The sequence below is a fragment of the Lissotriton vulgaris genome, chromosome 4_1 (assembly GCF_964263255.1).
Source record: "Lissotriton vulgaris chromosome 4_1, aLisVul1.2, whole genome shotgun sequence".
Taxonomy (NCBI): Eukaryota; Metazoa; Chordata; class Amphibia; order Caudata; family Salamandridae; genus Lissotriton; species Lissotriton vulgaris.
Window position 1 is genome coordinate 1,589,518,907 of NC_141691.1, and position 26,750 is coordinate 1,589,545,656.

Here is a 26,750-nt window from a genome sequence, read left to right on the forward strand (position 1 = left end):
GAAATAACAGAGTGAGGACCAAGTACCAATACTTTCCTGTACCTCACCTTGTGATTTCGTTTTTTTTAGCCCACCACCCCTCACTAACGGTTCAGTATACCCTCACAAGCTCCATGGAGTCTCCAGGAGCTCACTATAGCCGCATATAGGTCGTACACCACCTTAAAAGTCGGCAAACAGTGGTTCTTTAATTTATGCAGCCCTAACATGACTCTCCCCTGTACGTCTTGTCCCTGTCCTATGTGTTCTGTGTAGAAAAGCTTGAGGGAATCCCCCTCTAACAGTTATAGCGCCTTAGCGTGCGCAACACATAGAAAAAATAAACAACACACACTTAAAATTAAGTTTATTATAATTTTGCACTTTTTCACATTTCTCTTTGGTCCTGAGGAAAGCCAGCTTAGAATAAAAGGCACTGGCTGAAACATGTAGACCACACTGGACGCCGGAGGTCATCGTAACTCTCCTTTAAACGTCCTCTTGCCTTTTTAAACCTGCTAACAGAGGCCCAGTTCATTAAATATTGCTAAACCCTCGGGTGCTGGGACCTCCTGGATAGCATTTTAATTCTTCACCTTCACACCCCTTCACTGCACACTCAGCAATATACCAGCTCCGCAGTCACCTGGCGTTGCAGCACACCCGGGGCACATTCGGTGCCACTGTGGTGGGCCCGATGATGAAGCATGCCACCGACTAGGTCGGTGGGTGAGGGCTTTCTAAGGAAAACAGTGCTTTTTCCTCATCTATTTTGCTGACGTACCTGAGTCACCTAAATACTCCCTCCCCTTAAACTAGCTAGCCCACATTGATTGATATAAGGTTCACACATACCATTTCCAATGAAACTATAGCAGATCTGGATGTACAAATCACACTAGCCAATAATGAAATAAGTACAAAAGTTTTCCACAAACCCACAGACAGAAACGCGAGTCTTTCATTCCAAAGTTTCCATCCTGAAGCCTTAAAGAAACATCTGCCAACTTCACAATATATTAGACTCAAGAGAATAACATCAAATGAAGATGATGTAGGTATTTCATTCAAACAACAAACTGAGAAGTATGTACAGAGAGGTTATCCCACAGACATCTTACAAAACGCTTTAGTAAAAGTGGGCAAAATGAAGAGAATCGACTTATTGGCACCTAAGGTTAGACAATCAGAACAGAAAACAGTCTGTGTATTGAAATATTCCTCTGACTCGAACAAAATCAAACGCATCATAAATAAACATTGGCATTTGATTCAAACTGAACCGGATCTAAACAATTTATACAATGATAAAATCACGTTTGCTTTTCAAAGATCCAAAAACATTAAAGAGCTACTCAACACTCCTCCTAAGGAGAAAAAAACATGGAAAGGGATGTCCAAATGCTTAAATTGCATCCACTGTAACAATGTGATGATCTGAAAAACTTTCATGCATCCTACCAAAGGTTTCCCTATAGAATTGCACCACTCGAGTACATGTGATACCGCCAATTGCATCTATTTGATCAAATGCCCATGTGGCAAAATATACATTGGACAAACGGAACGCAAAATCAAAGTCCTCATTACGGAACATAAGAGCAATATCAGACTTGGGAATTTGAAATCTGCTTTAGCAAGCCACTGGAAAGAAATGGGCCATCAAATTTCTCAACTTAAATTCATGGTTATCGAGACAATCCCACAACGCCCCGACCTGGATCCAGTAAAACAGAGACTAAGAGCTGAATTCCACTGGATAAAAAAACTGAACTCTAACCACCCCACGGGGTTGAATGATCGGATTGAACATTCGTGTTTTTTATAACACACTGATCCCCAGCATTGACTTCTGAATAACTCTGGTCCCCACCATATCTGTATGTTCATTGTATTCAAACAGCACATCTCCTGTTTATTCACATTATATTGCAGCATGTAAAGATCTTTCGACGTTATTTTTGCCCATTCTTCGTGCCCTGCGCTTTAAGAACATCATTGACAGTGTTTATTTTCCATAGCGCTACGCGCCGCTTTGTATTGAAGCTATTGTACTCTGATCACGTGATCCGGTGCTCGCGCCGTGATTGTTCACGGACGCGATCACATGATGCACATTCCGCCTATGATAGCAATTGATGTAACATTGTGGTAATCGGACAGAACACGCTGAGACGCGAAGGCGTCCTGTTACCTGTAAGTTGCGATTCTGTGCTTATTTTTGGTTTTATTGTGTGCTCTTGACACTCACATCGGTAAGGTGAACCCTTTTACTTACAGCGTTTGCGTGGCATCACTATGCTAAAGGCAGTATCTTTCATTTGGTGGCGTTTATATTTCTTGCTCATGCGGCACATTTACTTTCCCTATTTTCTGTTTCTGTAGTTGGGTAACCGTTTTGGAATCTATTGCTGCAATGTTTTTATTTACGTTTTACGATACTTTGGAGTGATTAATTTGGTCCTGTTTGTTCCTCATTTGCAGACCCCTGACGAAGGGTCATGTTCCTCAGGACCCGAAATGCATTGGGTGTTATGAAATCTTGAGAAAATGTTATATGATTTGGCTACATAAGAATTGAATTATGTTAGCAAGGACATTCATACAGTCATACTGAATTGAATAACTGGAATACCTTCATGAAGTGAATAAAACACATGAACTGTGATAAGAAACTTGGTTTCATTGTTAACTTGGCGCTCAGCCTGGAGGATAGTTGCTTCTACCCTCAACACTTTCATTCAGTTAAAAAGGCACGCCTTGACTACGTGCGACGACTAGAGCGCCACTCCACAAACTTGATTAGTCTTGTGGAAAAACGTTTAATTCTGAGTGCACCGGGATAACACTTTGTTTTACAGTATTATCAGTACCAGTCACCCAGGCACATAGTGGCACGTAGTTGAGAGAACAGAAAAACGGAAGAGAACACTCCCTTATTCTTAATGGGAGCTGTGACTTAAATCTTGATACTCATTCAAGTGATTTGCCCCCACTGTATCTCATCGTTAAGGCCGTCGATATGTGTCCCGAGGCGGAAAACCAAACGTTGTTCCTTCTGGAACAAGCCGTTTTCCGTTGGTAGCTGTTCAATTATTGTCCATCTGATATCGTTAACACAGTGTTCAGCCTCCAGAAAATGCGTAGCCATCTTAGTGGTGCTTTTTTTGCACCTGACGTTGCTCTTATGCTCATTCATACGTATTTTGACTGCTCTCGTTGTCACCCCTACGTATTCCAATGCACAGGGGCATGTAATCATATAGATTACGTTTTTGCTGTTGCAGGTTGTAAGAGTTCCTTGTTCACACGTGGTGCCATTTCTAAAGGTTAGTTGTTTACTCTTTGAGGTCAAGTGGCAACAGCTACAGTTTCCGCATGGGAAATGTCCCTTTATTCCATGTATAGGCGGTGTGTGTTGTTGACTCTCTTTTGGGCGAGTGTGGACCAACATGTCCTTTAGATTTCTCCCTCGTTTATGAGCAAACATTGGTTTTTCAAATGTTAATTCGCCACAGGTCAGGATTCGCCAGTTTTTATTAATGTTTTTTGCGACCTCATTTGAGTGTGTGTTGTATGTTGTTACGCATACTTGTCTCTTCGGTTATTTTCTGTTTCTGTTCTGTCTTCCAGAAGGGTGTCTTCGTTATTGTTCCCTGCTCGTTTCATTGCTGCATCAATTATGCGGTCTGGGTACTGCCTGTGTTGCAGCTTGGCTTTGAGATCCTTTGCTTGTGTTTAACTGGATGATATCGGTGCAATTTCGCCTCAGGCGGAGGAATTGACCATATGGTAAATTAGTTCGCAAGTGTCAGGGGTGGAAACTGTCAAATCTTAGTAAGCAGTTCCTGGCAGTTGGTTTGAAATGAGTAGTTGTCTTAAGTATGCCCCCCTCCGGGTAGATGTTTAGGTCAAGAAAAACCAGGGACTCATTGGAGACAGAGCTAGTGATTTTAAGAAAGGCATTTTGCAAGTTCAACCAATTCATGAAGTCAGTTACTGACTGTGGATCCCCTTCCCAAATTACGAGCACATTGTCTATTTATCTCCTCCAGATGAGGATCTTGTCTCTGAAGGGATTGGACGGATTGAGGATCTTGGTGGTCTCCAAATGGTTGACGTAGTGTCCAGCATTACTTGGGGCAAAAGTACTGCCCATGCTTGTACCGTGGCTTTGAAGATACAAGGTTTGATTGTATCTGAAGAAGTTCTTCGTGAGTGCCAATGAAATACATTCCAGGACTACCCCACGTGGGGTCTGGTACTTCCAAGGGTTACTGAAAAGTACTTCCTCAATGATGCATAGTGTCTCATCATGTGGCAAACTGGTGTACAGGCTCTCGACGTCTAGGCTGTGCAATAATTGAGTTTCTGGGTCAAAAGGTATGTCCTTCAACAATTGTAGGACTGCTTTTGTATCTTTCTGATACGTATCTGTGGCCTGTACAAGGGGACAAGGAAAAGCATCCGCAAATTTGGAAAGGGGCTCAAGAATGGAACCGATCCCTGACACTATAGGTCTTCCTGGTGGTTTTCCTTGGCTTTTATGGATCTTAGGGATACAATAGAAATAAGGGGTCTTAGGTGTTTTTTGAATCAAGAAGACCCCTTCCTTTTTCGTTAGCCAGTCATGGGCTAAAGCCTCCTCTACCAAAGCACCAATCATTATTCGAAGTGACTCGGTTGGATCATCTGGCAGAACCGTATAGTTTTGTCTGTCAGAGAGGAGTCTTAAGCTTTCCTGATCGTATGCTGTGGAGGTTTGCAAAACAATTGCTCCTCCTTTGTCAGCTGGTTTTATCGTAATCTCGTAATTGTTAGCTAGCTGTCTGATGGCTTCCTGTTCCGTACGACTGGTATTGTGGAAATTACTGGGTTGGGTGAGGTCGAGTGTGTTAAGTTCCCTCATCACTGCTTTTTCAAAAGTTAGTACCTCAATGGGTAAACTGGCATCTGGTGGACTGAACGAGGATTTTGGTTTCAGGCATGAATTTAGAGTTGTTATTTGTGGTTCTTTGTCTTGAAAAAAGCTTTGTAATTTTATTTTGCGGACAAATTCTTTCATTTCAACATTTATGTTGAATTTGTCTGGTTTGTTGGTGGGAACGAAGCCAAGGCCTTTGTTCAGGACAGTGTGTTGGGCATCAGTGAGAGGCCATGGTGTGAGATTCACTATTAGATCGGCCATTTCTTGCCCGATGTTGACGCTTGATTGGGCAGATTCCCTGTCATGCTCCGTGTACTCATCCTGAGGTCCTCTTGTTCTGTGTCTTGCCACACCACAGTGTTGCCCTTTCTGTTCCTGCCTCTTCGTGGGCCCTGGCGTGCTCCTAAAAAAGGCTGTTGATTGTAATAAGTTCCTTCATAGTCAGGGTTCCATTGTGGGTAGTTTGGTCCTTGTGGCGGTGGACCATAAGGAAAATGGGTGAAGTGTGGGGGGCCCATGTATTGTGGGTATTGGGGGGTGCTTGTTGGTAACCCCTCCACCCTCTCTGTTCTGGTATTGTTGTCTTCCTTGCCTGAAACCTTCCCTCTTTTGTTTGTACCTCTGCTGTCCACTTGAGTTAGAGCCCGAAGATCCACAATCCGAGCCCTCACTATCTGTCCCGCTGTAATTATTTTTGGCAACATAGCCACTTTTTGTATAGGGGTAAGCTTCTTCTGGGGTGAACCGATCTTTGTTCTTTTTCAATTTATTAAATTTACTCTGCTTAAGGGTGAGCTTGAAATCAGTCATTTCTTGATTCAGCTCTTCCAACCTCTTTTTTAAGACTGCAGGCGCTTGGTAGCTTTTCAATTGTACCTCAATTTTTTGAATGTCTAACTTAAGCTACTGAGTGATTCTGGTTGCTGTCTTGACTATGAGTACGAGCCAGTCCCTAGTACAATGCCAAGAAATGAGGGACCACTCTTTCTTGAATTGGGCATCTTTTTGGAAGATAAAGGGTTTGTTCTTCACTATTAATCCCTGGGGTGATATTTTGTTCCTAAGGTACTCAGTCATAAGTAATCCATGTAAAGCTGTTTTAATGTGTGTCCTCCTGAGGTTGTTAAGTTCCTCCCAGTCTGCCACACTGGGGCCGGAGTCTGTGTTGCTAAGACCCTCAAAAGGATTGACTGCAGCAAGGATCTGGTCAATTTCTTCCTCACCGAATGTTAGGCCATGTTCATCCTCCATTATGGTGAACTTGAAGTCTATAGAGTGTGTGTGCTATGTGTGTGTATAGAGTTTTTGTCGGAATACTCCCACAGCTGTACGCTGTCTAAGTAATATAATTAACAAATGGGGGAGAGAGAGAGCAAGAGGGTGGATTCCTTCTCCCAGGTAATATAAATAAACAACACGAATCCACCTAACTGGGCGTTGTGTTCCCTACAGTGGTGGGGAGCACAGAATGTGGGGAGCACAAAGTGTTTGTAAAATACCCCTCACACACCAAAAGGACCCTCGGTGTCATGCTTCATCATTGGGGGCTTCGCACCCCTCTACGGGATGTGGCGTGCTACGACCTACGACTACGCGGGAGCACTATCTCTCGTTGGCTATGTATGGCGTGTGTGAGGGTTTGGTGTGAGTATGTGGTGAGGTAATATGAGTGAGTGAGTGATCTAAAAAGGTACCTGGCTCGTGGGGTGAATCAGAACTATTTTAATGAGCCCCCGGGCTGGTACTGTTAAAAAGGGTGCAGGTTGAGGTAGTTATGTGATATTAAGCACATCGCCTCTCTGGTGCGTCGACATGTTTCGGGGTAGGACCCCTTCTTCAGGACAGGGTGCACCACACCCCACCTTACTCACATTTTTCTAAGTATACATGGGCCCCCCACACTTCAACAAGTTTTTTTGGGATGGCGGCACACCTCGATGAACGTTCAAATAGGTCAGTATCAATATGGTAGTAATCGTATCTTCGGGTGCCAGGGAAAGAGTCCCTCCCGGCCGGTGGGGGCTCAAAATTTCAACTCAAGAGTAAGGGGAGTGCAGGAGTCACCCGCACTACTTCCTAAGGCACACCTATAGGAGACAAGAACTCCTTCAGTGAATTCCAATGTTTGTAATCAAGGTGCAAAAACAGAGAAATGTCTTGTTCATTGATAATCCATTTCAGGGTATATTTATTTTGTAGGTCACGTATTGCATCATAGTGACTGTATTGAAGAATGGTACAGGCAATTTACTATTCAAAAACATCCAATTGTATTGATGATGTCCCTATGCATTTCGGGACGTGGCCCTTCATCAGGGGACAATTCACAATCTGAAAGTAAAAAGGTTTCATATCAGGAAGGGGAGCTATCTACCACAATTTGAGTACATCACTGAGAGAGAAAAAATAATCGAAGGGTGAGCTTAAATAGATGTCCAAACCAGTGGATTAATACTGAAAAAGTGTGTGAATAAGAAAAACAATAAGGAAACCAACACAGAAACGTGTCGTGTTACACTTAGAGGTGAAAAAGGAATCTGAATATGAAAGTATACCAGAGTCTGTGCGAGTTAAAGTGAAACCTCGTGATGAAAAAGGCATTAATCATAAAAGCATTGAAATAATAGCAAAGGTCCACCTCGTGATGAAAAAGGCATTAATCATAAAAGCATTGAAATAATAGCAAAGGTCCAATGGAGTTTTGTCAATATACAGAGCACGAGAACTAAGTGTACATCACCCGTGTGAGGAAGTTGGCATGTTCACGATGCCAACCTGTACATGAAGTTAACGCATGATCCCACCGAGTCTTTCTCTAATGTATTAAAAATTATCTAGGATAAAGCAGTTACGATGGGAGCCATCACCGATAAAGATCACAAATACTTGATACAATCACACCCTAAATGTCCTAGCATACACATGCTTCCTAAGATTCATAAAAATCTACATCATCCACCTTTTCGCCCCATTGTTTCGACAAAAAATTCCATCCATAAACCGACAGGGAAGTTCATGGACTTATACCTCCAAAACATTGTTAAGACCATGTCTACTTATCTACGTGACACTGCAGACTTTTTGAATCGACTTCAACAAGTGATCTTGGAGCCTGACACTTTATACACCCTGGTCACCATTGACGTATGTGCCTTATACACATCGATCCCACATAACAGGGGTATTGAAGCTATTGAATATTTTTTGCTGAACCACCCGATCGATGATGATCTGAAAGTTCTGATACTTGAACTCATACAATTTACACTGTATCAGAGTTATTTTTCTTGGAACAATGACTACTATCTACAGCTCGTTGGCACTTCAATGGGCAATTGCGCAGCTCTCAGCTACGCTAACCTCTTCATGCACCGTATGGAACTGGATCACATCTTGAGCAACAATAAATGGTCAAACAACATTCTTACCCTGTGGCGATACATTGTTGACATTTTTTTAATTTGGATTGGGCAACCTGAGGAAATTTTTGAATTTTTAAAGTACATCAACAATCTTGATGATCACATCCAATTTACCCATACCATCAGCTCCACCAGTTTACCATTTCTGGATGTACAGGTTACATTACAGGACAATAAACTAACTACTGACCTATTTGTTAAAGCTACTGACAGAAACAATGCTCTTTTTTTCACCAGCTGTCACCCAACCTCTTTGAAAACTCATTTACCCTATTCTCAGCTGCTAAGAGCAAAAAGAATCTGTTCGGAACCTGAAGCATATGAATTGTCTGAACAAAGGATTCTACAAAGATACAGAGATCGCAAATATCCTGAATCCACGTTACAGACAGCCAAAACACGCGTTGCGGCCAAGAATCGCCAAGACCTTTTGATCCCACACAGTAAACCCACCGGCGACCAGAGACCCGTTTTCGTGTCCAAATACTCTACCAAAAGTATTGTCATCAAGAACATCATTTTGAAAAATTGGGACATGATCCGATATGAACCAGACTTTCAAGGTATCTTTAACCACAGACCACTGTTCGCCTACCAGAGAGCCAAAAACATCAAGAATATTTTGGAGACAGAACCTACAGACTCTTCCATGAACTATTCTGGCACAAAACCTTGCTTGAACTGTAGTCATTGTCATGACATCATCAAAGGGAATACCATCAACCATCCATCATCAAGAAAAGCCATTAAAGTTTTAACCAACGCAACCTGCGATTCTAAGAATGTTGTTTACCTACTAAAATGTCCTTGCGGATTACCTTACGTAGGGAAAACTGAAAGAAAAATTAAAGTCCGTTTGACGGAACACAAGAGTACCATTAGAAACAAGACCACCAAAGCACTACTTGCGGCTCACTTTATCACACATCACCACAATGTGTGTCAATTGCGGTTCCTTGTTTTGGAGATTGTACCGTTGAGACCAGGCATGGATAACAAAAAAAGACTCCTACAAAGAGAAACGGTTTGGATAAAGAGACTTGATGCTTGCCAGCCTAGAGGCCTCAATGACAGGATTGAATATAGTTGTTTTCTCTAACCAACATGTTGTCTTACTTGCTGTAAAACCATTTTTTTATTCCTTTGATCCTTTGTTTTACCTCACTTTCTTTTGTTCACCACTGGCTTTTCCCTCTTGATCTCTCTTTCAGTGTGTTATCTCAGATGTCCTATTGTGTAGTCCAGAACCTTCCCATACATTCTTTCGTTCACCACTGGCTTTTTCCTTTTGATTTTTAATTCAGTGTGTCATTGTTGATGTTCCTTTCGTGTAGTCCAGGACTTATTTCTTTATCCTCAAAACATTGGTTCAGTGTATCCCTTGTTTCTCTTACATTTTCTTTACTTTTCATAATCCTCTGATTATTTTCTTTCCCTTTACTATTTTGAGCCACCTTATGTCTTTGTTGCCTCACATATTATGTCGACTGTCTAATTTTCAATTTGTGTCTACCTTTATGTACTTTGTATTATCCTTCACCTCTCTTTGTAATTTTTCTTACCCCGATTTGTATATTTTTTCACTTTTCCCTCAAATGACTACTCTCATTCTTTATTTTATTAAATATGATCGAACCTTTTTGATGTTTGACTCCCCCAAGATGGCCGCCGTCATTTGTCTGTTCACTATGTTTATCCTCATTTGAATTTGTTCGTGATTATTTTATTAATGTGTTTATTTCATGTATGTTCATTGCATTTACCATGGGGCATTGCCTCTGTATACTTACGATTTCCCTTTATTATTCTGGTTCTAGTTACCGGCGTGTAATCTTTCACCATTATGGTCCGTTTTTAGTTTGACTTAAGTTTATTTACTTCCGTGTTCCCTCACGGAGTGCTGACCCATTAGTTAGATTCGTTATGCGCTCTCCACGCATTATATCTGGTAAGCCTTGATTACTGTATTTTTTTGATTTTTGACCGCACAGGTGCTTTTTACATTTAATGCGATCTGTCCGTGTAACTTGTTTGTCTCGTTCGGGTGAACACCGAGTTACTTACTTCCTCACATGGGTTATGTACACTTAGTTCTCGTGCTCTGTATATTGACAAAACTCCATGGGACCTTTGCTATTATTTCAATGCTTTTATGATTAATGCCTTTTTCATCACGAGGTGGACCTTCAGATTCCTTTTTCACCTCTAAGTGTAACAAAACAAGTTTCTGTGTTGGTTTCCTTATTGTTTTTCTTATTCACACACTTTTTCAGTATTAATCCACTGGTTTGGACATCTATTTAAGCTCACCCTTCGATTATTTTTTCTCTCTCAGTGATGTACTCAAATTGTGGTAGATAGCCCCCCTTCCTGATATGAAACCTTTTTACTTTCAGATTGTGAATTTCCCCCTGATGAAGGGCCACGTCCTGAAATGCATTGGGACATCATCAATACAATTGGATGTTTTTGAATAGTAAATTGCGTGTACCATTCTTCAATACAGTCACTATGATGCAATACGTGACGTACAAAATAAATATACCCTGAAATGGATTATCAATGAACAAGACATTTCTCTGTTTTTGCACCTTGATTACAAACATTGGAATTCACTGAAGGAGTTCTTGTCTCCTATAGGTGTGCCTTAGGAAGTAGTGCGGGTGACTCCTGCACTCCCCTTACTCTTGAGTTGAACTTTTGAGCCCCCACCGGCCGGGAGGGACTCTTTCCCTGGCACCCGAAGATACGATTACTACCGTATTGGTACTGACCTTTTTGAACGTTCATCGAGGTGTGCCGCCATCCCCATAAAACTTGTTGAAGTGTGGGGGGCCCATGTATATTTAGAAAAATGTGAGTAAGGTGGGGTGTGGTGCACCCTGTCCTGAAGAAGGGGTCCTACCCCGAAACATGTCGACGCACCCGAGAGGCGATGTGCTTAATATCACATAACCACCTCAACCTGCACCCTTTTTAACAGTACCAGCCCGGGGGCTCATTAAAATAGTTCTGATCCACCCCACGAGCCAGGTACCTTTTTAAATCACTCACTCGCTCATATTACCTCACCACATACTCACACCAAACCCTCACACACGCCACACATAGTCAACAAGAGATAGTGCTGCCGCGTAGTCGTAGGTCGTAGCACGCCGCATCCCGTAGAGGGGTGCGAAGACCCAAGGATGAAGCATGACACCGAGGGTCCTTTTGGTGTGTGTGAGCTCTCTCTCCCCCATTTGTTAATTATATTACTTAGACAGCGTACAGCTGTGGGAGTATTCCGACAAAAATTCTATACACACACAAAGCACACACACTCTATAGACTTCACGTTCACCATAATGGAGAAGGAACATGGTCTAACATTCGGTGAGGAAGAAATTGACCAGATCCTTGCTGCAGTCAATCCTTTTGAGGGGCTTAGCAACACAGACTCCGGCCCCAGTGTGGCAGACTGGGACGAACTTAACAACGTCAGGAGGACACAAATTAAAACAGCTTTACATGGATTACTTATGACTGAGTACCTTAGGAACAAAATATCACCCCAGGGATTAATAGTGAAGAACGAACCCTTTATCTTCCAAAAAGATGCCCAATTCAAAAAAGAGTGGTCCCTCATTTCTTGGCATTGTACTAGGGACTGGCTCATATTCATAGTCAAGACAGCAACCAGAATCACTCAAGAGCTTAAGATAGACATTCAAAAAATTGAGGTACAATTGAAAAGCTACCAAGCGCCTGCAGTCTTAAAAAAGAGGTTGGAAGAGCTGAATCAAGAAATGACTGATTTCAAGCTCACCCTTAAGCAGAGTAAATTTAATACATTGAAAAAGGACAAAGATCGGTTCACCTCAGAAGAAGCTTACCCCTACACAAAAAGTGGCTATGTTGCCAAAAATAATTACAGCGGGACAGGTAGTGAGGGCTCGGATTGTGGATCTTCAGGCTCTAACTCAAGTGGACAGCAGAGGTACAAACAAAACAGGGGAGGTTTCAGGCAAGGAAGACAACAATACTCCAAACAGAAAGGATGGAAGGGTTACCAACAAGCACCCCCCCAATACCCACAATACATGGGCCCCCCACACTTCACCCATTTTCCTTATGGTCCACCGCCACAAGGACCAAACTACCCACAATGGAACCCTGACTATGAAGGAACTTATTACAATCAACAACGTTTTTTAGGAGCACGCCAGGGCCCACGAAGAGGCAGGAACAGAAAGGGCAACACTGTGGTGTGGCAAGACACAGAACAAGAGGACCCCAGGATGAGTACACGGAGCATGACAGGGAATCTGCCCAATCAAGCGTCAACATCGGGCAAGAAATGACTGATCTAGTAGTGAATCTCACACCATGGCCTCTCACTGATGCCTAACACACTGTCCTGAACAAAGGCCTTGGCTTTGTTCCCACCAACAAACCAGACAAATTAAAATTAAATGTTGAAATGAAAGAATTTGTCCGCAAAATAAAATTGCAAACCTTTTTTCAAGACAAAGAACCACAATTAACAACTCTAAATTCAGGCCTGAAACCAAAATCCTCGTTCAGTCCACCAGATGCCAGTTTACCCATTGAGGTACTAACGTTTGAAAAAGCAGTGATGAGGGAACTTAACACACTCGACCTCACCCAACCCAGTAATTTCCACAATACCAGTCGTACGGAACAGGAAGCCATCAGACAGCTAGCTAACAATCACGAGATTACAATAAAACCAGCTGACAAAGGAGGAGCATTTGTTTTGCAAGCCTCCACAGCATACAATCAGGAATGCTTAAGACTCCTCTCTGACAGGCGAAACTATACGGTCCTGCCAGATGATCCAACCGAGTCACTTCGAATAAGGATCGGTGCTATGGTAGAGGAGGCTTTAGCCCAACACTGGCTAACGAAAAAGGAAGGGGTCTTCTTGATTCAAAAAACACCTAAGACCCCTTATTTCTATTGTATCCCTAAGATCCATAAAAACCAAGAAAAAACACCAGGGAGACCTATAGTGTCAGGGATCGGTTCCATTCTTGAGCCCCTTTCGAAATTTGTGGATGCTTATCTTCGTCCCCTTGTACGTGCCACAGATACGTATCTGAAAGATACAAAAGCAGTCCTACAATTGTTGAAGGACATACCTTTTGACCCAGAAACCCAATTATTGCTCAGCCTAGATGTCGAGAGCCTGTACACCAGGTTGCCACATGATGAGACACTATGCATCATTGAGGAAGTACTTTTTTGTAACCCTTGGAAGTACCAGACCCCGCATGGGGTAGTCCTGGAATGTATTTCATTGGCACTCACGAAGAACTTCTTCAGATACAATCAAACCTTGTATCTTCAAAGCCACGGTACCAGCATGGGCAGTACTTTTGCCCCAAGTATTGCTGGACTCTACGTCAACCATTTGGAGACCACCAAGATCCTCAATCCGTCCAATCCCTTCAAAGACAAGATCCTCATCTGGAGGAGATATATAGACGATGTGCTCGTAATTTGGGTAGGGGATCCACAGTCAGTAACTGACTTCATGAATTGGTTGAACATGCAAAATGCCTTTCTTAAATTCACTAGCTCTGTCTCCAATGAGTCCCTGGTTTTTCTTGACCTAAACATCTACCCGGAGGGAGACGCCCTTCTGGAAGACAGAACAGAAACAGAAAATAACCAGAAGAGACAAGTATGAGTAACAACACACAGCACACACTCAAATGAGGTCGCAAAAATCATTAATAAAAACTGGCGAATCCTGACCTGTGGTGAATTGACATTTGAAAAACCAATGTTTGCTCATAAACGAGGGAGAAATCTAAAGGACATGTTGGTCCATACTCGCCCAAAAGAGAGCCAACAACACACACCGCCTATGATTGGAATAAAGGGACATTTCCCCCTGCGGAAACTGTAGCTGTTGCCACCTGACCTCAAAGAGTAAACAACTAACCTTTAGAAATGTCACCACGTGGGAACAAAGAAATCTTACAACCTGCAACAGCAAAAACGTAGCCTGAACACTGTGTTAACGATATCAGATGGACTATAGTTGATCAGCTACCAACGGAAAACGGCTTGTTCCAGAAGGAACAACATTGGGTTTTCTGCCTCGGGACACATATTAACGGCCTTAACGATGAGATACCGTGGGGGCAAATTACTTGAATGAGTATCAAGATTTAAGTCACAGCTTCCCACTAAGAATAAGGGAGTGTTCTCTCCCGTTTTTCTGTTCTCTCAACTACGTGCCACTATGTGCCTGGGTGACTGGTATTGATAATACTGTCACACATGATGTCGAAGACTTCATAAGCGGCCTGATCTAACCTAGAATACAAAGTTAAAAGGACTGACAGTGGTTTAGTATAGGTCTATTTGGCTCCACTTAGAAGGTGTCACAATCTTTTTCTAGCGACGTGTTCGACGGTGCTAAAAGGTAGAGGGAACCACTTTTATTTCCCCAAAAAACGGCTACTGCCTTCAAACTGCAATGCTCCTTAGCACATGTAAACTACAGTATTGCTATATATGCAAGTGTTTCCACCAGTTGTTCCAATATAGTAAAGATGAGTTCTTGTTCTTGTAAATCAGGTTCAAATTTATTTCCGTGCACTGGAAACTCTCATACAGCCCACACGTGTTTCGTCGTATATATGGGAATGTAACCCACGACTTTTTCAAGGCTGTATAATTTGAAAAAGAGAGAAGAACATATCGCCGTATGTATATGTACTAAAATCCAATAATTGGAAAACAAAAAACATAACACATCATCACTTCTTTTGTTGAAGAAGTTGCCCACACTGTGATACGATACAATATTATGTTAAGCAATAGAAACGGTGATGAAAAATTATAAGTTTCAAAAAATGTGGGGGGGCGGATCCAAAATGGCGGAGTGAGGATCCGTGCCGGTTGACTCACCTGTGTGCTCCGCTCTCCACTCTCTCCTTCCAAGACCTTGCACGGAACGAGGGACTTTATTGAAATATGAAGTAGAACGAAAATTGCTGAGGATAAAGAGTTGGCTCATCACAGCGGTTTCTTTGGCTCAATCAACCGATGCTGTTACTCTTCGAAGCCGCTTGGTTGCTACGGCAGCTGTTTGGAGCGTGGATCAGCAACTCCGGGATCGGCCGCTCTAGTCTGTTCATCGGCCGGCGAGTGATTGCCGGAGTACGCGGGACTCGAAGGATGTCTCCGAAGAACCCGTCACAGATGCCGCCGCGCCAGACACGGAGCAAACAGGCGGTAGCGGCGGTAGCGGCTGCGACCACGATAGCAGCCACAGCAGTGACTGCTTCGATCTCGGCTGCTTCGGTCTCGGCTGCTGCACCTTCATCAACTTCATCAACTCCTGACTCCATTGCTTCTTTAGCGGCAGTTTCAACTGCAACCGCCACCCCTCGGCAAATTTGTGAGATCTCTGAGACCTCCGAGATCCACCTACCGGGAAACAGCGAGCCCCTTGCTTCAGTTTCTGCCTCAGCAGCAGAAGGGAAATCTACGACGAGCACAGCCAAACAGGTAATGAGGCCACCAATTTTTACCGGGTCACAGACTAAGGGCTTAACTTCTAAAACGGATAAAACCGGGACAAAATGTCAAGCAAAAGCAGGGGGGGTGGTCGAAGAGTCTGTTCCTCAAGATCCTAAAAAAACACTTACGACCTTAAGTAGCCAAGGGGCTGACTCTAACTCAAAAAAAACTCTTACTAATCCCGGCCCCCTGCGTACCATGACACCAGAAGTATTAGAATTGAACATGGGCAAAGCACCGCAGATGCTCCCTGAGCCACAACTCGATCTACCCAATTTACCCAACCCAACTCCGGACGATCTCATCATAAGTAACCTAGAGGTGATACCAGTAGTGATGAAATTCTAGGAAAGTGCCAACTAATATTTAGAGCCCTACACCAAAACCAAAATCAGGGGTGGTGATTCGCTAAATTTAAAAACAGTTTGTGCGTGAATATAGTTGATACCAGGAATTCAACAGTCGTGAAGTACCTATTTCCAAATCTGTTTTTTCTTTACTGTAAACGATAACAATGAAAATGTATATAAGTAACTATTATCGTCCATTATTACGATTTAATTGGTGAGTGATATAGCTAAATCACTTACGTAGTATGCGGTGATAATTCCAACCCGCATATGGGTTCTATGGGGGTCATCCGTTGTATTTAATCCGTATAAATTGTCTGTTTAGTTATGACTCCAGTTTCGTCAAGGTGGCTGAAAGGATATTATTATCGATATTTTAATATCTCAAAATCAAATTGCAAGGGTCTTTAAGTGTGCCCAGATACATCTTAAATATTTAAAGACACGGTGATGCAGGTGTACTGTTAGCCCTTTAAAAAGGAGCCGTACAGTTACAACCTATTTATTTTTTGACGTAACCAAGTCTGCATGCTTGAGCAGTCTCTAGGCATATCTTGGAGCAGTTTACATTGTTTGTTATATTTCAGTTATCGAGTACCCAGCTCACATCTCTCCATGTTCAGTGTTAGTAAGCGAACATTGCGCGTCTTTTAAGTATAGCATCCCAAGATCCCAATCTATGTTTGCAGTTAAAAGTGAGAGAATATTTACCGCGGTTAAAAATTTAAAGTTAACTTTTCTACTATGCCCAGAGTAGAGCGCCTTTGTGAATCGGCTACCTTTCGCCAGTTCAATTATCCTTTAAGGAGTCCCCTGTTCATGAGCAGCGTGTCCGCTCGAATGCAAGTCTTTCTGCACGCCGCATAGTTAAATCTAGATACTTCCATGTTTTTGTTCGTCGTTGATTGGGTAGGGGAACATGTGACCTGAGTTCCCATGTATGCTGAGTTGGCAGTCTGAGTGGCAGCCATCTTAGCGTGTATTAAACATATCAGATGAGAGTGTATAGTCTGGCCATTATCGAGTGTATAACTATTGTTTTGTAGTGAAGTCTAATTAAATCGGGTAAATCAATAAAACTAAGTCATTCTATATCATCTTCCCAATTTTACATAATTGCGATTTATTTACTATCTTTAACGGAAAGTATGTGGTTACATGAGATATTTTTAAAACACGGATTATATATGATTATAATAATCCTTGATTCGACATCATTATGGTTAAAAATGGCCGCGCTAATTCTCTATCTCTGTTACCACCTCATGAGCAGTGTCCCACAGTACCTCATAGCCTGTAGTTAAGGCGGCAGCCATTTTGAAGTGTCTTAATTGAAAATGGCATCCTAATATGGTTATTCGCATAGTTTTGAATTTAGTGGCTTTTCATATTATTTATCACGATTAAAGGTGTAAACAGCAGATATTAAAAATATGACTATCCAACAATGGGTCTTATTAAGCTTGTGAATGTCCCTAATGTGAAGGGAGAAAATCATATCAAAAAGCACTTTTTTGGCTCTAGTTAGTAAAGATGAATTAATCTATTATCATGTTCTACGGCCAGATCTGTGACTCAAGTTCAGTGAAAGAATTTATTTTGAGTGATGAAATAATATTCTCACACAATTTTTGATCTAATAGTCTCTCCATCATATAGGATCAGTACATAGTCATGTTACTAACCTTCAAGACAAACATAGTTTCAGTCTTATGTAAATTCTCTTTTACATTTTTTAGTATAATAACAAAAATCCCATATTAGTACATTCTTTTACACATAGGCATGCGTTCATTTATGGTTCTAAATAAGTGTTGATGTACTAACATACAAGATATTTGTTTATGGTGTAATTAATAATGCTACTTGCCTAGCTCCCTAGGAAGTAGTGTAGCTCATGGTCAATGTTCAGGCCCAGTTCTACACTTCGCATTTTCATAATCCATTGGGCCTCCCTACGTCTTAGTGTCAGCTCCCTATTACCACCCCTTGGGTGTCTTGGTGTATGTTCTATCCCAAAGAACTCAAAAGACCGGTTCGTCATCTGAGCTTGGCAGATTGACATATGGGCAGCTACCGGATACCTCATGTCTCCTTGTTTAACTGCTCTTATGTACTCATTAATTCTTTCTCTTAATGTACGTATTGTGCTGCCTATATATTTTTTTCCACATTTGCAGACTAAAGCATAGATTCCAAATTTAGTCTGGCAATTAATGTTGGTGTAGATACGATACTGTCTTTTGTCTGGCCCCTCAAAGTTTGTTACCCTTCTGCATGCTCATTTGCAAGCACTGCAGTTACTGCAACTGTAGAAACCTATTGTGTGTTTGTTCAGCCAAGTCTTTTCCGTTTTTTCAGTTGGGTAGCTAGGACTCAGTATATTTCTGAGTGTCATCCCTTTTCTGTAGGTGAGGGTTGGTCTGTCGGATATGTGTTTTTTAAGTGTTGTGTCTGTTCTCAGAAGATGCCAATGTTTGTTCAGGCTTCTCATTAATATTCCAGACCAGTTGTTATAGCTAGTCACTAATCTTATTGTGTCATCTTTTTCTTTGTTTCTCTGATGTTCTTTCAATGTGTCTGACCGTTTGACCTTGTCAATTCTTAATTCAGCTTTCATCAATAGTTTCTTATTGTATCCCGACTCGCAAATCTATTGAGAACTCCTTTTTTGTTTATTTCAAATTCTTCATCCCTACTACAGTTGTGTCGTGTTCGTATGAGTTCGCCATATGGGATTGCTGTTATTTGATGTGAGGGGTGTGGACTTGATGAGTGGAGTAGTGAATTACAGGCTGTAGGTTTTCGGTATAGTCTGCTATGAATTTCTTGGTTGTGTATAAAAAATTCTACATCAAGGAAGGGTATTTTTGTCTTGCTATATTCCATAGTGAACTTTATGTTGAGATCCATATTGTTGAGATATGCAAGAAAGCCTTGTAGTTTGTCAGAGGTGCCCGTCCAAATCATAATGCAGTCATCAATATACCTGCCCCAAAATAATATTGAATCATTCCATTCCGTGCCCGATGGGCCCCAGAGCCTCATCTCCTCGAACCAACCCATGACTAGGTTTGCATACAAGGGTGAAAATCTGGAGCCCATGGCTACATCTTGTTTCTGTCTGTACCATTGGTTTTTGTAGAGAAACACATTGTTATCCAGTATGATCTCTACCATTTCTAAGATCATTTCGGCATGTAACCATGAGCTGGCAGTTCTTCTACTGAGCATTTTTTTGACAGCTGTAAGACCAATCTCTCTTTTGATACTAGTATAAAGGGATACTACATCTAAAGTAACCATAAATATAGTGTCTTCCCAGTTTAAATCAGCCATAATGCCCAGGATGTGTTTCGTATCTCTTATGTACGACGGGAGATTTGTCACTAGTGGTTTCAAAAAAATATCCACATATTCGGATATCCTCTCTGTTGGCCCACCTATACCTGATATAATAGGTCTACCAGGGGGAAATGTATTTGTCTTATGTACTTTTGGTAATGTGTATAAGCACGGATACCTTGGACGATCTACTCTAAGATATGTCAGTTCGTTGTCATCCAATAAACTTGATCCATGCCAACTCTTAAGATGTGCATTGATGAAGTCTGTGAGGCTCCATATGGGATTACCTTGTAGTTGTTCATAGCATTCTGTGTTTGTCAGTTGCGTCAGTATTTCCATTTCATAATCACTGGTTTTCATAATCATCATGTTGCCCCCCTTGTCTGCTTCTCTAATCGTTAACTCACTGTTGTCACTGAGTTTTTTTAGTGCAATTCTTTCTTTCTGTGTCAGGTTGTCCCTCTGGATGTGTGATGCTGTCTCTCTATTGTCATGTTTGTCCAGATCTGCAGATACAAGTTTATGAAATAAGTCAATGTTATTGCCCGCAGTGAGTGTTGGTGTCCATTTGGATTTGTCTTTGAGATTGCTAGATATATTGTAGTCCATGTTAATGCCAAGATCCCTCATTATCATGTCTGTTGTAACTACCTCATCTTCACAATCAGTAATGGACATTAATAGTCTGGTATTTTGTATGTCTTCTATAGATTGCTCATTACATATCAACAAACCAAGATTTGGCTGCAATTCTTTATTCAACGTTTTATTCATATCAAAATGTTTTTTAAGTTTTAGACGTCGAATAAATTTGAAAAGGTCCACTTTGGTTGTGCACAAATCACCAATATTATAGGGGCAAAAACTCATGCCTTTTTGTAATACAGATATCATGTCTTCAGTGAGAACAACATCACTTAAATTCATCACAGATACATTATCTACTTTTTCTGATTTAGATTCCAAGATCTGGTTCTCATTCCAGGACGACCTGCATCTCTTCCCCCCTCTTTTGCCTCTCCTTGTTTTTGTGGTGGGGCCTGTCTGCGGTTCTCTCGATTCCCAGAGCTAGCTCCAGCATGACATCACTAGACACTACCAACACTAGCGAGAGCAAACCAGAAAGAATGGGTGGAGCTACCAACACCCCTACCAATAACAGCAGTTTTTTATTAGAAATAAAAAGAATAAAAACTGGAAGAGGCAAAAGAGGGGGGAAGAGATGCAGGTCGTCCTGAACAAACACACAATAGGTTTCTACAGTTGCAGTAACTGCAGTGCTTGCAAATGGGCCTGCAGAAGGGTAACAGACTTTGAGGGGCCAGACAAAAGACAGTATCGTATCTACACCAACATTAATTGCCAGACTAAATTTGTAATCTATGCTTTAATCTATGCTTTAATCTCACTTTTAACTGCAAACATAGATTGGGAACTTGGGATGCTACACTTAAAAGACGCGCAATGTTTGCTTACTAACACTGAACATGGAGAGATGTGAGCAGGGTACTCGATAACTGAAATATAACAAACAATGTAAACTGCTCCAAGATATGCCTAGAGACTGCTCAAGCATGCAGACTTGGTTACGTCAAAAAATAAATAGGTTGTAACTGTACGGCTCCTTTTTAAAGGGCTAACAGTACTCCTGCATCACCGCGTCTTTAAATATTTAACATGTATCTGTGCACACTTAAAGACCCTTGCAATTTGATTTTGAGATATTAAAATATCGATAATAATATCCTTTCAGCCATCTTGACGAAACTGGAGTCATAACTAAACAGACAATTTATACGGATTAAATACAACGGATGACCCACGTAGAACCCATATGCGGGTTGGAATTATCACCGCATACTACGTAAGGTATTTAGCTATATCACTCACCAATTAAATCGTAATAATGGACGATAATAGTTACTTATATACATTTTCATTGTTATCCTTTACAGTAAAGAAAAAACAGATCTGGAAATAGGTACTTTACGACTGTTGAATTCCTGGTATCAACTATATTCACGCACGAACTGTTTTTAAATTTAGCGAATCACCACCCCTGATTTTGGTTTTGGTGTAGTGCTCTAAATATTAGTTGGCACTTTCCTAGAATTTCATCACTACTACTTCACGTCCAAATAGGATTAATTTGTCACTTGGTCTCTCCAACTCATAACAGGTTTATAGACCTTCTGAAATTAACAGAGGTACAGTCTGTGTTATATTTATATAATGTTATGAGACATTTTTTGAAACTTATAATTTTTCATCACCGTTTCTATTGCTTAACATAATATCGTATGGTATCACGGTGTGGGCAACTTCTTCAACAAAAGAAGTGATGATGTGTTATGTTTTCTGTTTTCCAATTTTTGGATTTTAGTTCATATTTATATGGCGATATGTTCTTTTCTCTTTTTCAAATTATACAGCCTTGAAAAAGTCGTGGGTTACATTCCCATATACGACGAAACACGTGTCGGTTGTATGAGAGTTTCCAGTGAACGGAAATAAATTTGAACCTGATTTACAAGAACAAGAACTCATCTTTACTATATTGGAACAATTGGTGGAAACACTTGCATATTTAGTAACCTAGAATACAAGGAAGTACGCAGACACCCCTCTAATTTGAGTGTTAATATGAAACTCACCAGACCATTTATACGAAAATGAAATGCAGGATTATATTGATCCACTTGTAAATAATACTTTCATAATGTTTTGCGTTACTATGATCATGCAAAACCACCATTTACAGGCTCCAATGGGTCGCATGACCAGTGGTGAATATAGCGCAAGTCAAACGCTGAATTTCACATGAGGGAGTGGGGTCTCCCACTCGCACATGCGTGGTGGCCGGCTCAACCGCGCATGCGCTAACGATTAGTCAGAAAACAAACGGAGCAAGGCGCACAAGGAATCAACACCAGCGAGCGCGCCAGGTGAACGGGCCATTTTTTCATTTTTCCTTAAATGCGGAAAACCCATATTAGGTATTTCCGCTGAACTAATTACCAATTAACCAATGAGAGCAATGATTACTATAAATACTACCCCGACGGGGCGCTACCGCATTCGCAGCGGAGCCGCGTTCGGGGGCAGAAGGACGTTACCAGTGCAGTAACCCGTGAGTAAAAGCAGAGTTTCCGAGACAAAAACAAACTCTTAAAACCAGCATGAAGTAAGTACCTATAAATGCAGATTTATTTTTACCACTTCTAGGGGCCAGTGGACCCAAACTCTCCCCCAACGTTCGGAGGCTCATGAGGCATTTTACTATTGAACACAAAGTATGTCTTTTTCATTCTCATTTCCTTCACCTAATATAACGAATTTTGACCTGGATTTTTTACTATCACTGTGCAGAAGGAATGGACAATTCTAGAGTGTGTGCTATATGTTATGTGTGTGTTTGTGATGTATTTGTCCCCCCCTTTTTTTACAGGGTCACCTGCACCAGTAGCCTGACATAATTTTATGTCTAGTGACCTCCTACCACTTATTTGTTACAGGTCACTGCACTATGTACAAAACAAGAAGTGGCATACTACATTGGGGTTTTTCTCCTTTTTCCATTACAGATTTATTGCATATTATCAAGGAACTTGATGAAGTGTGTAGGCATATTACAGCACTACACTTTCACTTTTGTGTAAAAATAATTTTTATTTAGAAAAACGTGAGTAAGGTGGGATGTGGTGCACCCTGTCCTGAAGGGGTCTTACCCCGAAACATGTCAAAGCACCCGAGAGGCGATGTGCTTAATATCACATAACCACCTCAACCTGCACCCTTTTTAACAGTACCAGCCCGGGGGCTCATTAAAATAGTTCTGATTCACCCCACGAGCCACGTACCTTTTTAAATCACTCACTCACTCATATTACCTCACCACATACTCACACCGAACCCTCACACACACCACACATAGTCAACTAGAGATAGTGCTCCCGTGTAGCTGTAGGTCGTAGCACGCCTCATCCCGTAGAGGGGTGCGAAGACCCCAATGATGAAGCATGACACCAAGGGTCCTTTTGGTGTGTGAGGGGTATTTTACAAACACTTTGTGCTCCCCACATTCTGTGCTCCCCACCACTGTAGGGAACACAACGCCCATTTAGGTGGATTCTTGTTGTTTATTTATATTACCTGGGAGAAGGAATCCACCCCCTTGCTCTCTCTCTCCCACAATTGTTAATTATATTATTTGAATGTATATACATTTACACATGCATAGATATGTGTGTGTTTATAAAAATAAGATGATATCACCTGTATAGTGTTCTGGGTTCTCATACATAGGCATATCTCACCTCATTGTTTTTTTAAATTCAATAAAGATTCCCAATATGTAGAACAACCATCACAAGTAAGTCATTTGTACAATTAATAGTGCGCATATTTAAAACCTACTAATGATAATGTATGTAATGATCTCATGTCTGATTTAGTGTTTTGTTTGTAGGATTTCATTATCAGAAGCACATGCTAAGCTCAGTCTAAGAAGTAAAGTAACTGAAGAAGATGTTTTGGTTGCGGTTTTGTTGTATGAATCATCCCTTACAGTAAAACATGGTAAGGGTCTATGACGTTTTCACTTTTCTAGCAGCTTTGTGATAATTAAGTTTGGATTTGAGATAGTTTACAAATGTTCACCAGCAATGGATCTCTTATAGTTGCCCATACTTTATGTTATCCATTTATTTTTTTTGACTTAAATATTGCTATTCTTAACCAATCTATTTTTTATAATTATCCAGCAGGCAATGGTGTGGTTGGTAGCTTATACTTCTACCAAATTATATTCATATGAGGAAATCCCCGCTGACAGCGCCTTGCTTTTTCCGAGTCATTTTGTTTATTTTTTCGGGTGAGAAGAAATGTGTTGAGATGGCTGGTCATTGACCTGAAAAGCTGCACAAATCGCAGCTTTTCATGTGTAATACAAGGAATGTCGTGATAGTTTTAGAGTTTCTGTCTCACAAGTGCTGAATTATGCACAGGGTATATGAGTCTACATCGGGAAAAATCAACCCTCATATGCTATTGCATATTTTATTATTCCTCCACCAGGAAGAGCCTGTTTCCCTACACCTGTACCACGTTTGCCATTTTTTGTTGCCCTTTCCACCCTCCTGTTCTCCTACACCTGTACCAGGTTTGCCATTTTGTTTGCCCTTTCCACCCTGGAAGGGGATATAAGCCAGGTCTCTATGAGCAAATCTCCGACCGTTTCCATATATATGAGGAAAACAATTTGTGGCTGCTAGGTCACATTTTGTGAAAGCCTACCAGTGATTAAATTTCCATTTGTGTACACAAACATGATATATGAGCGCAAATGGCTTTGCGAATTGGGCCCTATAAGAAATGTAATGTAATGGACACTTGTATAGCGCTCTGTTACTCCAAGGAGTGTCCTGGCGCTCTGCACCTCAATGTTGACAGACTAAAAAAACACAAACCATTAATCCAACTTAAATAGCCATGTTTTCAATTTCTTCTGAAACTTCAGAGTGGCTGAGATGACCCACAGCTTCAGAGGTAGTTTGTTCCATGTTGATGGTCCTAAGAAGGAAAAGGACCTCCTTCAGCTCTGAAATGCTGGATTCACGTGATTTTGGTCCAAAAAGTGTTGACTGAGCGAAGGCAACTAGCTGGGGCATAGGGAATAATCCTTGCCCTCCGATAACCCGCGCCTGACTGATGAAGAGCCTTATGTACCAGTACCGGTGTCTTAGAAAGAATCCTCTTCTTAATAGGGAGCCAGTGCAACACCCTCAAGTGTGGTGACACATGCGAGCTTAACTGTAAACCCAAAATGCGGGCTACTGTGTTTTGAAACACTTGCAATTTATTGTTGGGATAGTCTGGAAGTCACAGGTACAATGCATTGCAGTAGGCAAGCCTAGATTTAATTAGGGGCTGGCACAGATTCAAATGCTGAGGTACAGCTTCAGATGATAAGATAGGCATGTTATTATATGTTGTGACGGGCGGGACGTTCCTCTGAAGAAGAGTACAAACTACACCTTGATTGGTGGTCAGAGGCCCCCTTGTCACCCATTTCTCTCCCCTCTCAACAGCGCGAACCCCCATACCTGGAGGACGATTGGCAAACTGAGGAACGCGGACACAGTTGGGGTGACGAGGAATGCAAGGGGCTGGGCGCCTTTAACAGCGCCTTCCAGAGTGACGAGACTCCTCCCCTCACAGACGTCATTGAAGCAGTTGAGCCAAAAGAAGGACGAACCCGGAAGAGGACGGACGGCGTATCCCCGGAGGAAGAAGGTGTTGGCAAGCGGAGAAGGAGTGTGCAGTCGAGGATCCTTGAGGACAGGGTAGAGGAAGAAGACGAGACGAGCCCAGGCGATTACAGCAAGCCAGGAGGCCAACGTCCCCACGAGCCGCCCGCCACGCTCCCACGGGAGGAGTGTGGCTCTCAGAGGTACGGGGCAAGGTAGCGGGTTGGGTGGGACGGCGTCTGCAGCCAGCCGAGTAGAACCTGCTAGTGTAAATATTGTACAGCCGTGCAAACTCTCTACCCTTCCCCTCACGAGCACCAGAGCACTTGAGCTAGCTGTACGATACACCTGAGCACTTGGTTTCCCTCACACCCGGTCCCCCTAAAAGACGTGAAACGAACGTCCCAGTAACCCGTTCTTTCTGTTCTCTTCTCTCCTTGTTTATTTTGGGCTTCTGGATCGTCGGACCACCCCGAGGCCACGACCTGACCGGCATAGTAATCCTGGAGCCCCTCAAGAACATTAAAACGGATCCTGCAGTTTTCGCTAGAGAGAGACTGACAAGCAGGAGAAGAAAAGCCTATATAAAAATAAAGCCTTCTTTGAAATCCTTGATCAAAGCCTCAGACTCCGTTACTCCCACTCCACCTGCCCCATTACATATGCATATGCGCATCCATTCTATGCCAAGTTATAGCTTTTAATGCCTAGGCACAAATATCATATGGCAAGACACAACTATTATATTCTGAGGCACAACAAAAACAGTCCCAGGTAAAATAACACGCCCTCTTGTGAAGGCCCACATGACCTGTTAAGTCATAAAATGGTATTTTAGGGTAACTGGCGGAGGGGTGGGTGGGGTTCTGCAGGCTGTGCTGCAGAGTGGAGGTGGCAATTGCAAAAACAACAAGTGATGGACTGAATGTGGATC

General features: G+C 41.9%; 1 protein-coding gene across 1 annotated transcript in view; it reads left to right on the forward strand.

The window, feature by feature from the left end:
• MCMDC2 (minichromosome maintenance domain containing 2) overlaps positions 1 to 26,750 on the forward strand; it is a 1,367,419-nt gene that overhangs the window by 1,259,519 nt on the left and 81,150 nt on the right. The window contains exon 13 of the mRNA XM_086965823.1: positions 24,037 to 24,146. Within this exon, the coding sequence (XP_086821949.1) occupies positions 24,037 to 24,146 (110 nt within the window). The remainder of the gene's footprint in view (positions 1 to 24,036; positions 24,147 to 26,750) is intronic.